The sequence below is a fragment of the Alnus glutinosa genome, chromosome 12 (genome assembly GCF_958979055.1).
Source record: "Alnus glutinosa chromosome 12, dhAlnGlut1.1, whole genome shotgun sequence".
In the NCBI taxonomy this organism is placed as follows: Eukaryota; Viridiplantae; Streptophyta; class Magnoliopsida; order Fagales; family Betulaceae; genus Alnus; species Alnus glutinosa.
The window spans coordinates 16,243,577-16,257,666 of NC_084897.1; the positions used below are offsets into that span (position 1 = coordinate 16,243,577).

General features: G+C 33.7%; 1 protein-coding gene across 1 annotated transcript; it reads right to left on the reverse strand.

The window, feature by feature from the left end:
• Window positions 1-10,455: 10,455 nt before the first annotated feature.
• LOC133852437 (phosphoenolpyruvate carboxylase kinase 1-like) lies at window positions 10,456-12,222 on the reverse strand. Its single transcript, XM_062289196.1, has 2 exons — window positions 11,291-12,222; window positions 10,456-10,924 (listed from the first exon to the last, which is right to left on the reverse strand). The coding sequence occupies exons 1-2, from the start codon at window positions 12,066-12,068 to the stop codon at window positions 10,878-10,880; spliced, it is 825 nt and encodes a 274-aa protein (XP_062145180.1). The 5' UTR covers window positions 12,069-12,222; the 3' UTR covers window positions 10,456-10,877.
• Between the last annotated feature and the right edge of the window lie 1,868 nt (window positions 12,223-14,090).

Consider the following 14,090-nt stretch of genomic DNA (forward strand, 5'->3'; position numbering starts at 1 on the left):
AGTAATAATAAAAGGATAATCTTTTTCTTTAAATTGGTATGACTGTTTAAAAATTATTGCGCTAGAAAAATGACTAATTTAATAAAACGGCTGTCAAAAAATGACTGTTAGAAAAATAGTGAAAATAACCGTAAAAAATTTGCATTAGAGAAATGACCGTTTTAACAAAACGACCATTGACAAATATGACTAAATATGACTATTTTTTTTTTTAAAAAAAAAAAAGGACAAAAAATACAATAATGAAAAAAGTAATAAAAAAGAATAAAGAAAGAATATAAAGTTAAGAATAGATAATCGGATATATGGTACATATTAAAACTCATTAGTTAAACTAGATAAAGTGAGTTTTGGTTAATCATTCTAGATTGAGATATACATAAGCCATGGGAATGCTCTAACTTCCTTCAAACTAGAAGCATACACCAGGATATCCACACGAATAGCACGATTATTTGTGATATTTGTATTTATAATTGTAAAACGTAGATATTATTTTTAGGTATTTGCATATGCATATTTTTTACTACTTACATCTGCGTAGTTATTGCAGTTATTGAATACGGTTATTATCTATTATCCGCAAATAGGTAATAGGCCTATTTTAAACACTTTTAAAAATAATTTTAACAAATTTTTAGTCTCTTGGGCTTGTTTTGAAAATATAGTGCAATACCAAAAGTATGAAGAATTAAGAAAAAAAAAAAAAAATGATGATGAATATGACTTCAAAATATTCATGGTAATCAATTTTCACAAGAAATACTCTTATATTTTTTTTATCCATGATTCAACGAGCATAACAATCAAGCCGGCCAACAGACATTAAAAAAAAAAAAAAAAAAAAAAAAAAAAAAAAAAAAAAAAAAATTGCAAATACATAATTAGAAAAGATATTACAAATTCATAACATAAAAAACATAAATTTTTTAGATATTATATATTCATAAGTGAAATATATATATATATATATATATATATATATTTCACTTATGAATATATATAAAGTACACTGATGCAGTTATAATCTGAAATTAATTCCGTGATTAGAAAAGGTTTAATGGTAGAGAAGACATTTGAAAAAGAGTAATTGGTTTTTAGCAAAAAAGTCAAAAAAAAATACTAATGGCGTTCATTTTCTTCTCAGCACCGATTTGACATTTGGCGCATGGATAATCAACATAAGATTAAGACACTAATTATAACCTATCAACACACTATTATCACTATCACACACTCTCACTCCAATTCTCTAACTTAATAATTACAATATAAAAATGTCATATATTTATTTCTGTTGTTTGGTCCCCAAGAAACTGGATTTAATAATATCTGGACCACCCACGTAATCTATGGTTCCGTGTTGTAGCTAAACAAAGAGAGAGAGAGAGAGAGAGAGAGAGAGAGAATACAAATGAAAAGGACATAAGCCAAACAAAAAAGGAGAGAAGGAAAACAAGAAAGGCTATAGGCGGATGTTTCCCACTATCAAAGGGAAAGAGGAATTAACCATATAGCTAGGGCTTATCTTCAAAATAAAATAATATAGTTAGGGCTTGTCTACATCAAATTGAGAAATGCTAAAGTTTGAAAAAAGTCATTGAAAACCTAGCATTTCTCAAATTAGGGTAACTATTATAGTACTCTCTCTCTCTTCCATTATTAGTTTAGATTAAGTTAAAATAATTTTTTCGTAAATTTTTATAAGAATTATTCTATGAAATAACTGTTAGAATATTAATTAAATAATAATGCTTGAAAATATACGTTTATCTTACGAGGTTTACGTGCCAATCCCAACCAACCCTTCGATCAATCATTGTTTTAAAAAAATAATAGGGTTGATTGAGATTGTCATGTCATCATTATGCGATACTTGTGAATTAATACAAATGTGGTTTGTAGTACTACTCTTAATTAAATGATTAAATCAATGATTTCCTACTAGCTTAATCTTTTAGGATAAGTGGTGATTTAACATAGTATTAGAACATATGTTATGAGTTCAAACTTTGTCTTTGTCAATTTACTCTGTTTCAATTAAATATTCTAATTGTTTTACCTCACTTATTAAAGGAGAAAATAATAATAATAATACCCCTTTAAAAATGAGAAAATAATAATAATAAAGGCATCCCTCTCTTGGAAGTCAAATTCAGACGGTGCCTGCTTTTGACAAGTTCTCTCTCTCTAACATTATTCTGAAAGTTGTCCACATTCAAAGAGGGAGGGAGGGAGGTTTACTCTTTATTGTTTTGGCACAAAAGAATATTATTGTCAAGTGATATGTCACTCATGACGAAAATCATGTCACCAAACGCTAACAAATTAAGCACGATTAAAATACATTGGTCTAAATTACACTGCATAATCACCCAAGTTTTTTTTTTTAAAAAAAAATATATATATATATATATATATATATTAGGTCTGCCACTGCATGCCAGCCAAGTTAAGCCATGCATTATATCCACATATGCTCCATCTGTTTGGACATAAAATGTTTTCTAAAAAATATTTTTTATTTTTTATTTTTTAGTATTTGGTACAACCAAAAATCGAAGTTAGCCGAAAACATTTTCAATTGGCTAGAAAACCATTTTTAAGTTCTGTAACATGGGTTCTTTATTTCTTTTTTCTTTTCTTTTTAAAAAATAAATAAATAAATAAATAAACAATTTTTCGAAATTAACCTTCTCATTCTCGTATGCCCCCTCTCTCTTGCGGTTCATTCTTCGCCATCGTTGCCATCTACCACCAAAAGTCTCTAGAAGTCACTAGAGTTGCAATCAGAGTTCGCCAGAAGTCACTGCCAACCGTCGTCACCAAAGGTTGTCGGAAGTTGCTGAAGCCACAACTAGAGTTCGCCGACGACTACCACCACCAATGGTTAATGCCAGCCATGTCTCGCTACTGCTGGTCATCACCTTTGCGGTCATATTTTTAAACATCAAAATATTTTCTGTCCAAACAAATGATTCCTAAATGCTGACAAATAGTACAAAGAAAAATACTTTATAGGTGACCAAACCACTCTTTTAATTGAAAAAAGTTTGACTGTGGCCAAACAAAGTGGTTAGGCAACAACCCAAGAAAAATCCTTCAATTATAAATTTTTCTAGTCGGGATGTGTTATACAACCTTTTGTCTTTCTCACATTTTTTTTAAAAAAATTGTTATTATATTTGAAATAAAAAAATTGTTATATTTTCTAAATTTTTTCTCTAAAAGTTAGTTACCAAGCAAGGGCGGAGCTACCCTAAAAAAATTTAAATTTTACCCTTAAATTTTTTTATTTTCTTAGTTTTGGCCTCCCAAAGTTTTTTTTTTCTTTATCAATTTGGCCCTCCAAAGTTTAAAACCTGGCTCCGCCCCTGTTACCAAGTGAAGTGTCATCATCTTGTACGTGACATCTATTGTTTTGATAAATATGTCATCATCTCCTCGTATGGTGACACTTCTCTTAAAAACTAACTTTTAGAGAAAAAAAATTCGAGAAGTACACGTGGGGCGCATATGGGAGGATTCACATATACCCCAACAAATCTAAAAATAATTTTTTAAAAATAAAAAATAAAAATGAGAGGATAGAATAAGCACATAAAAGAGACAAATAATAATTTCTCTAATCTGAATACATAAGAAATATGTGGGGGGTCCATTATTTTAATTTCCTGGGCAGATGGAAGTCCTTGGGAGCCACGACAAGATTCATCGTACAAAGTTAAGCACCAGTTTTTCAGAGCAGATAGGTCCCACTCACGTGGGTGGTAGTTTTATTTCAGTCCAACCACCGTTTTAACACTCCATTGACTTTTCATCTCCCACAACGTATCAACATTTATAATTCACCTGATCTGAACCCCACATCCCTTGATCTGCCGTCGCACAGATCTAACTCTCTTCCTTGTAGTTATATAATTGGGAAGCTCCCAATAATTATTATGTAATTATATAATTATCAGTTGTATTGAGATTTTTTATTATTAAGTTGGTTGAAAGTTTTTAAATTTAAATAATTTTTAAAAATAAATGCTACCTGCCAGCCGGGCTCATTTATTTCAAGTAGGTAGGTTTTACATCTTAAGCTGTTCAAACTAAGTGACCCTAGAATTAAAAATAATAGCTCTGTTTGGTAACCATTCTCTTAGCGACTTCCTTTGTTTTCACTTCTTAAAAAAAAAAAAAAAAAAAAAAAAAAAAAAAAAAAAACTTTAATTTGTTCAAATAAAAAAACACATTACAAAATAAAATTTCCTCATATTTTCATATAAATTTGTTTTCCCTTAATATCACATCAAGTATTTCTTATTACTATTCAGTCTATTCAAAAACAAAGTTCAGCTCAAATTTTTTTATTAAATATATTCAATAATTTATATTCATTTGTCAAATTTAAATTGTGTTTAAACATGAATATAAAAACTATTTATCAACTTCAATCCAACCCAATTATTTTATATTGAATTTATGTAAAATTTGTGAATCGTGTAAAAGAATACTTAACCTATTCTCCTGTTCTTTTAAACCGTATGAATTTTTATTTATTTAATTAATTATTATTTGAAAATGCTATGGAAACTTGATCCCATTAACCAACCTATATAATTAATTCACGGTTCAATTAATCTCTTGTGCTTCGTGCAAAAGGAATACATTTCGGTGGTACTCGAGAAATGGACAATGGCCGACAAGTGAACAACCCATGTCCTGGTTTGGTGCTTCCCATGTTACCTTTGACAACTTTTGGAACTAATAATAATGGAAAAACAAAAAACATATAATGCTATTTAATTTTAATTAATCAACTTCCTTCAAACTAGGGATATACCTGGATATCTTCTCAGTTATTTGTGATATTTGTAAATATATTCGTAAAATGTAGATATTACTTTACGAATAAATAGAAAAATATTAATCGGTTAAACGTCCAGGGTTACAAAGAATCCCTAATAAACCAAATCAGAGGCATTATGGGTAGAGTTTCCTCTAGACTGGGCAAGTCAGACTCGGATTATAATAGACCACAGCTGTTAAAAATAACCTAGATAACAAAATAATTCCTCTGCGGTCTAAGCTATAAAATAGCTTTTACAGCCCAGGTTCTAGTCTTAAACAAATAGAGCAGCTGCAAAACACAACAACAAGACAAAAAAAGAAAACCCCACTACGAATGCACATGCCGGACAGTATGGACCACTCCCCCTTTTTGCTCGACGGTTGGGATGAAACAGAACCGTTCCTTGAAGATCGGAAGGGGCGAGACAATCGGCCATTCGAACCGCATACAAAGCATGAAGACTCCAGAAAAATCCGAACCCTCCCTCGATCTCGGCCACATGTTGCCCCACCTACCAAAGAAACGGTTACCCAAAGTAACCGCTCACAATCCAAACCGCCACACCAATAGAGATCTAGTGGCCATCTTTGCTGCAGGCAACCCGACGCATCCATCAAATCAGCCAGCGCCATAACCGTGAAGAATAGAAGCCTCAGATTCAAGATCTGCAATGGCCTTCACGAAGAATACCGGTAAAACCATGGGACTCCTCGACTCAGCCGGTAGATCCATGAAAGGAGTCCAAATCCTGGAAAGTGAGACATCGGCCGGCGCTACACCCAAAAACAACACCGGTCTCCGCAAATCAAAATCAGTAGATCCGTGGAAAAAAAACCCCAGGCGGGGGAATGAGAGAGATCGTCCGCCATGGCACCCATAAAAACCAACCGCTCCACCCAGGATAGGGCGAGAGAACAACCACTTCTCCACCTTCGATGCCAAGACGCCGAAGAAGAAGAAACCTTTATTAAAACAACAAAGCAAAGAACAACCAAAATAAAATAGGGAAGGAGGGCTTTCCTCCGCCTCAAACCGAACACTCAACCTAGGACTACTTAGAAATCGCCAATCGCCAGAGCAAAATTGGTTTACGATTGATTTTGGTCAGTTGAACTGACGAGCTTAACCTTGGGTTGATGTTAAAAGGCGCTTCTTGACCCTTAAATTATTTGATTTGATTACCATCAATTACAATCAATCATCTAAAAAGCAATTATCCTATAAAGTAAGTATCAAATCATAACATATATTCTAATATAAGAAAAATATCCTACCATATTATATATTCTAATATTAATATTTGTTTCGCATAGAATCCATTTTCATAACAGGAACCCATCTCACATGGGTCTCACACGCATTGTAAGTGTGTATACAAGGTGTGTACAAGGTGTGTGTGCAAAAATAATTTTTCTTTTTAAAATCAACTATTGGATATTTAGAACCTACGTGTAGAAAAATATATCTAATTGTTAGTTTGAGAAAAAAGTTGTTAAGTTGTACAGAAGTTGTAAGCTGCATTTACAACTTCTGTACAACTCCAACAATTGTTTTTTTTTTAAATCAACCATTTGATATGTAGGACTCACATGTAAGAAACAGATCTAATGATTAATTTAAAAATAAAAGAAAAATTGTTAGAATTGTACAGAAATTGTAAACGTTATTATATCTCTATAGCATTACTCTTAAATCAATGATTTCCTACTTCCTTAATCTTTTGAAATAAGTGTTGATTTAACATGATATTACACATTCATAAGTGGAATAGATATATTAAAAAAAACAAAAACACACTATTAGATATATATAAAGGGTATGCCGATGCGGTTGTTATCTGCATCCACATATTTTAAAATTAACATCTACGTAAACACTTGCAGATAATATTTTTTACTATTGGTATTCACACACATATACAAATAACGAATAGCTGATACGAATGGTTAATACTCGCATCATATAAACGCTTAAGAAACAAACAAATCAACTTTAGAAATCGATCTCAGCATCACTTGACTTAAGAAAAAAAAAATTAAAAATCAAGGCCTGAAATTAATTCCGTGATTAGAAAAGGTTAAATGGTAGAGAAGACATTTGAAAAAGAGTAATTGGTTTTTAGCAAAAAAGTCAAAAAAAATACTAATGGCGTTCATTTTTTTCTCAGGACTGATTTGACATTTGGCGGATGGATAATCAACATAAGATTAACAACTAATAATAACCTATCAACACACTATCACACACTCCCACTCCCACTCCAATTCTCTAATTAATAATTACAGCAATACATAAAATGTCATATTTTTATTTATGTTGTTTGGTCCCCAAATTTTTAGGTTTCCTTGCTGTGATTTTGGAGGGAGACGCCCTTGCTGTTGCTGTGGTGCATGAAGGCTTTGTGTCGGCCTGATGGTGATGCTAATGGATATGGCATTTTAATTGAGGATACTACAAGACTCCTTCAAGACTTTTCAGACTTGGGATGTTAGGCATGTTAGAAGAGACAGAATCAAAGTGGCTCGTAACCTCGTTAAATTTGCTGTCTTACAACAGCAACACATAGTTTGGTTAGATTCTTACTCGACATGTCTGTCGGAACTAGCTTGTAGATGCTGAAATTATGATTGTTTGATCTTAAAAAAAGAAAAAAGAAAAAAAGAAACTGGATTCAATATCCGAACCACCCACGTAATTTGTGGTTCCGTGTTGGAGCGAAACAAAGAGAGAGAGAGAAAAAAAAATATAAATGAAAAGGACATGAGCCAAACAAAAAAGGAGAGAAAGGCTAGAGACGGATGTTTCCCATTATCAAAGGGAACGAGGAATTAACTTTACTGATTTGTGGTTTATTAAGATAGTTAGGGCTTATCTACAAAATAAAATAAAATAGTGAGGGCTTGTCTGTATCAAATTGAGAAATGCTAAAGTTTGAAAAAAGTCATTGAAAACCTAACATTTCTCAAATTAGGGTAACTATTATGCTCTCTCTCTCTCTTACATTATTAGTTTAGATTAAGTCAAAATAACTTTTTTGTAAATTTTTAGAAGAGCTGTTCTATGAAATAATTGATAGAATATTAATTAAATAGTAATGCTAGAAAATATACGTTTATCATACAAGGTTTACGTGACAATTTCAACCAACCCTTCAATCAATCATTATTTAAAAAAAAAATGAAAGGTTTGATTGGAACTTCCATGTCATCATTGTGCGATACTTGTGGAATACAAATGTGGTATATAGTATTACTCTTGATTAAATAATTAAATTAATGATTTTCTACTGGTTTAATTTTTTGAGATAAGTGGTGATTTAACATAGATTAGAGCATATGTTATAAGTTCAAACTTTGTCTCTGTCAATTCACTCTGTTTCAATTAAATATTCTAATTGTTTTACCTCACTTTTTGGTGATCAATGTTAGATATTAATTAAATGATTAAACTAATCATTTTCCTACTAGTTTAAGCTTTTGAGTAGTGATTGAACAATAACTCGGTTTTCCTCTTTTTATATTTTAGAGTTAAACTCTTTATTATTATCAATTGATCAGTAATGCTATGTAGGAGACCCGTGTACAACTGTTATACAACGTACAGAATTACGTGGCAATAAAAAACAGCACTTGCGAAAAAAAAAAAAAAAAAAATTGTTAATCTAAGAACTAATTTTACTATACGTCATCCAGTTGTATGACAAACTTAATAATTATACATAAATTTACTAAATAGAATTATTCATTACGTAGGTGATAGCGTGCAAAAAAATAAAACGTGAGGAGTTGAAGACTAATTTTTTATGGCATCAAAAAAATTGATAAAATTCATCTTTAAAATAAACAATGTTGAAGGTAATGCTTATCCAGTGTGGGGTTAGGGGCTTTCTATTGTTTCTAAAATGGAAGATATAATTCTAAAAGTGGCTTTGCTTTTTGTTTCCTTTTAATATTAATATGCATACTTGTTTGTGTATATCTAATTATTTTTCTGGCCTCAATGATGATGCTCATAAGGTTTTATCTGGGTGCGTTAATCCCCCCTTGAAACTATAATTATTAGACTTAAATCATTATGGGGTACTTAATTATGATGCAAATGGCCAATATTTTTTTCATACAATTTGGAAAGAAAGCTCTTTTGTCCTGTAGATTAGAAAGCACTCATTTGACATTTGTATCTCCAACTTCTAAAGCGGATAAAGATTCTCTTCATTTCATTTCATGGTCGTGATTTAAAATAAGAAAATTTGATTATAAAAATTTATTTTTTAAGAGAGACCTTTAAGATGTAATAAAAAAAAAAATCAAATATATTTTTTTCCATACATTTTGGTGGAGTCAAAGGATGATATTAAGGGGATCAAGAGGGTTTTCTTAAATTTTTAGGGGGCTAAATAGGACATTATCATAAAGTAGCTCTAGTTTTGTTTTGGGTAAAATTCACATAGCCCTTAAACTACCACCCAAATGACAATGTTCTCCCCCAACTACCAAAACATTTTATGTTCCCGCAACAACAAAAATACCATCTATTTTTGAGAAACATTGACAATTTTTTTGATAGTTTGGAAGGGACATTGTCAATTGGATGGTAGTTTGAGAGAGTATAAACTTTTCTTAAATTATTATACAATAGGAATCTATGACTAATGTTGGCATAAGCACAATTTGCTAGCCATAAGTTTCTTTTTTGAATTAAGTTACCATCCACTAATAAAAAGAAAAGAAGATGCCTCATCTTGGATGTGATGTGACCTTATAATTTGGCAAAGACTAAGAGCATGTTTGGTAAGTAATTTTAGTGTGAAATATTTGTGTGTTATGTAGTAAAGAGTGATTGATGTGATATAAAATTTGAGAATATTTTATAGAAAAGTTGAAAAGTTTTGTTTTGTAATGGATTTTTTTTTATTTAAATAATAATAAAAATAATTGATGTGATATAAAAAATGTAAAAAAGTTAGAATATTTTTTTTTTTTTGGAGAAATGAAAAAAACTAGAGGGAAAGTTTGAGTAGTTTGCCATTGGGGGTGTGGAATCCTTGAGAATTTGTGCAAATTCTTCCACTACATAGAAAAGATTCACACATGTTTTAATCAAGGAATAATAAAGATGGTATATATCAAAGCATTTGCTTTGTACCAATCCTCATCAAATATACATTTACTCCACCAGAAAAAGAAACTGAACAGTCTGTCCATTTGTTTGAACAAGTAATTAAGTCTCATAAAAACTCTCATATTTAGGGTGCGTTTGGGATTGCGATTTCGTAGATAATAAGTGTGATTTTAAACCAAATTGCAGAACATAGATCGTTTGGGAACTGCGTTTTTAAAAATTGCGATTTGAAAACGCAGGAAATCTGCTTTTTCAAATCGCAGATAAGATTGTGCTTTTTTGAAAACGCAGAATTTTAAAGGTAAATTCGCGATTTTAAAAGTTAAACTGCGATTTTGCCAAACGTTTAACTGCGTTTTTAAAAATCACTTTTTTCAAATCGCACATTTTAAAATCGTTATTTTAAATCGCACTTTTTAAAATCGCAAACCCAAACGGACCCTTACTACTCAGATCGATGATAATATAGACAATAAATTACTAAAGATCCGGACAAACAAAAACACATTCATATTCCCAAAACATGGCTCATATGGTGATCACTGATCCAGAAAGCAAACTTGGGTTAATCATCATGGCCTTTCTCACTTCCTAATCTTTTCTTAATAAAAACTACGGAAAAGAAAAGGCGGGGAAAGGCAATAATATTCTCAACCCACGTCTTTTTCTACAGTCTCATCAGGTTCTCTCCAAATCCTCAAACAAAAAGAAACAAACAGACAGACAAACAAAAACTCATATATGGACTGCTCTCTTTCTGACTATTACTGCTCACACTTTTACACCCTTTATGAGTGGAAAAAAAACTGGTTTCTAGAAGCATCATGCATTTATTCTGCTGCTGAAGGAACAGTGGGATCCCTTATTCATCTACAATGATCAAACTGCCTTTCCTTCCTTCCTTCCTTCCCTAAATTTAACAGTCCACTTCACCTGCCCCTCCATTCTGGATCCATGGGTGCCCTGTATTTTACAAACAAGAAGGCAGAGCTGAGAACTTCACAATTTTCACAATTTTCAGAACAGAGCAAAACAATAACAATTTACCAAACACATAGGAGCTCATAGGCATAAATATGACAAGAATCAAAGCCTAGAAAAGCTTTTCTTTGTGTGAAACTATGCACTCAGAAAGCCAATCAAAAAAACCAAGAAAGTCAACCCTTAATTTCTGTTTGGCTGCTTCAAAGTTACTGGAAAGGACAATGTATTGCAAAGTAAAGCCTTAAATTATTCAAAACCTTTGACAAACTATCCACCCAAGTATAATTATATGCAAATCAAATTAACCACACAAAAAAAAAAAAAAAGAACCAATAAACAACTTACTTAAGGCTTGCTCCGCAGAAAACCTTCTTGAAACATCCCTACAAATCATCTTCCTCAACAAGTCCTTGGCCGCCGGCGACACCGCCCGGAAGATCCTCGTCGGGAACCTCAAGTTCCCCCTCAACACCGCCTCGAAAATCTCAGCCGCAGACTCGCCGAAAAACGGCGGAACCCCGGCCAACATTATGTACAAAATGACTCCAGCACTCCACACATCCACCTTCTCATTGTACTCCCTCCCCATCAAAACCTCCGGCGCCACATAATACGGCGTTCCCACGATCCCATCCACGCACCTCCCCTCCGGCAACCACACGGCAGACCCAAAATCCGCCACCTTCAGATTGCTCCACCCGTCGAACAACAAGTTTTCCGGCTTGATATCTCTATGCACGACCCCCATCTTGTGACAGTGAGACACAGCTTCGAGGAGTTGCTTCACGAGCAAAGCGGCTTCGCGCTCGGAGAAAGTTCGTTGGATGATCTTGTCGTAGAGGGTAAAGGATTCACAGAGCTCCATTACCATGGTGAGAGAGTCGTCGCTTTCGAAGACGTCGAAGAGTCTGACGATGTTGGGGTGCGGGGAGAGGAGGGTCATGATCTTCGGCTCGTTTTCGAGGCATTCTCGGTCGGTGGGATCGGTTAGAGGGCGTTTGTCGATGGTTTTGGCGGCAAAGAAGTCGCCGGAGATGGGTTGAAAGCAGCGAGAAATAGTGCCGAATTTACCACGGCCGATTTCGTCGCAAAGCTGGTAGTTGTTCTTGAAAGCGTCACACATTTGGGGTTGCGATTTGTTAATGGGGTTGGGTTTGTCAAAGAGTGTGTTTTCCAGTTACAATGCCTTCTTTATAGAGAGGAGAAGAGGGGGAATCGACGGGGGAATATTCGGTCCGGTGGGGGCGGCCATTTGAGATTCACAACGTTGTGGTTGGTTTGACAGCAAGACCTTCTAATTCTAATTTATTTAATAATAAACTTGTTTGGTTTTATGCTCCGTTTGTTTCGGCGTAAAATGATTTACAGAAAATGATTTCGGTATTTTACGGTGTTTGGTAGGGGCGAAAATAACGGTCAACGAAAATCATTTTCGGTTTGACCGTAAAACCTTCTTTAATTTTTGGAAAACGATTTACGGTTTTAATTTTCCAAAATTATATTCTTCGTCTTTACACGCACGTTTGATATCTGACTGGTCGAATCCGACACTAGTCGGTCGTTCGAAAATAGGCAGGACCAGAATCTGGCATCATCAAGTCACTGGAATAATGCCGGCGTCGGAATCCGACCACTGGAATACTGCCGGCTGCCGGAATACGGCGAAATCTGGCCATGGACAGAAACCGGCCGGAATCCGGCCTGATCTGACCGGATCCGGACACTGATCTGGCCGGATCTGGCCAAAATGGCCGGAATCCTGCCGGATATGACTACTGATCTGGCCGGATCTGGCCAAAATCCAGCTACTGATCTGGCCGGATCTGGCCAAAATGGCCAGAATCCGGCATGATCTGACCGGATCCGGCCACTGATCCTACCTAGATCCGGCCAAAATGACCGGCAGATCCGGCCGGATCTGACCGGGCCCGGAGGTGTCCTGCCGGAATCCGGCCAAACATGCTTGCCGGATTCAGGCGACGGCGACCGGTCGTCACCGGATTCAGACAACATTTGCATTTTCACTTTTCGTAATTTTTTCGTGCGAACCAAACGCCGAAAAATATTTTCGAGAAAATAATTTATTTTGAAATTAATTTCGTCGAAAATATTTTACGATGAAAATCATTTTACGTCAACGGAGCATTAGTCTCTCTCTTTTTTTCTTCTTTTTTTTTTTTACAGATTTTGGTTTTAGTCTTTTAGTGTGACGTGAAGTTTACTGCAACCCATTAACGTTGAAGATTTGGAAGCAAATTTGGTATTTTTTTTTTTTTTTTGGAAAATTACGTAATTAGTCTTTTGATCGGCCTAAATTATAAATTGTTACTTCCATGGGATATCAAAATTAATTTAAAGATCCTGTAATTAGGCTAATTTACAAATCGCTTCTTAAAGTCAAATTTCGTTAAAAAATTTGACAGATTTCGTTAAGTGTCACATCAACGCTAATAAGATATCGACACATGTCCCTCTTAATAAAAAAAAATACAAATATATAAAACTTAAGAAACTATTTTTTTTTTAAACAAGAAAAAAATTGATAAAAAAAATGGGTATTTGCCAATTAGGTAGTCACCGGCGCCTAGACACCCTCGGCCAATGAAAGTGGCAATGCGTAACCCCAGAGATAATGCGGGGTGGCTAATCCCTTTGAGGGTGACCACACGCCACCCCGGCCCCCCGTTGGCTGTAAATTTCAAAATGATGCTTATCAGAATTTCATTTGGCTTAACTTTTAGTGCTTTTATACATGAATGTTCCTTAAAGGACTAGTAGCCCTTAAAATAAAGAAATTTTTTTAAAAAACAAAAAAAAAAAAAAAAAAAAAAAAAAAAAAAAAGTTGTAAAAAACAAGCCACAATAGTCTCTCTTATTACAATTTCCAATATTAATTGTAATGATGCATGAGGATACCAAGATAAGTTATCAATTGGGTATGGGATGGACTCCATGTGCTACGATAGCTTATGAGAGTGTTATATAATCACTTCCCCCATATTTTATTTATTGATATGTTACTCACTTACTCTACATCCACCATAATAATAATAATAATAATAATAATAATACTCCTTTAAATAAAATATGAATAATAATAAGAAGGTGTCCTCTCTTGGAAGTCAATACACGTGACTGGCTGACT

What these genes read in the sequence shown, in the direction of transcription:
- LOC133852437 (XM_062289196.1), bottom strand. Translation starts at nt 12,068, where the DNA reads ATGTGTGACGCTTTCAAGAACAACTACCAGCTTTGCGACGAAATCGGC. An exon ending in TTCTGCGGAGCAAGCCTTAA is followed by an intron (nt 10,925 to 11,290) that starts GTAAGTTGTTTA and finishes TGTAAAATACAG; the next exon opens with GGCACCCATGGATCCAGAAT.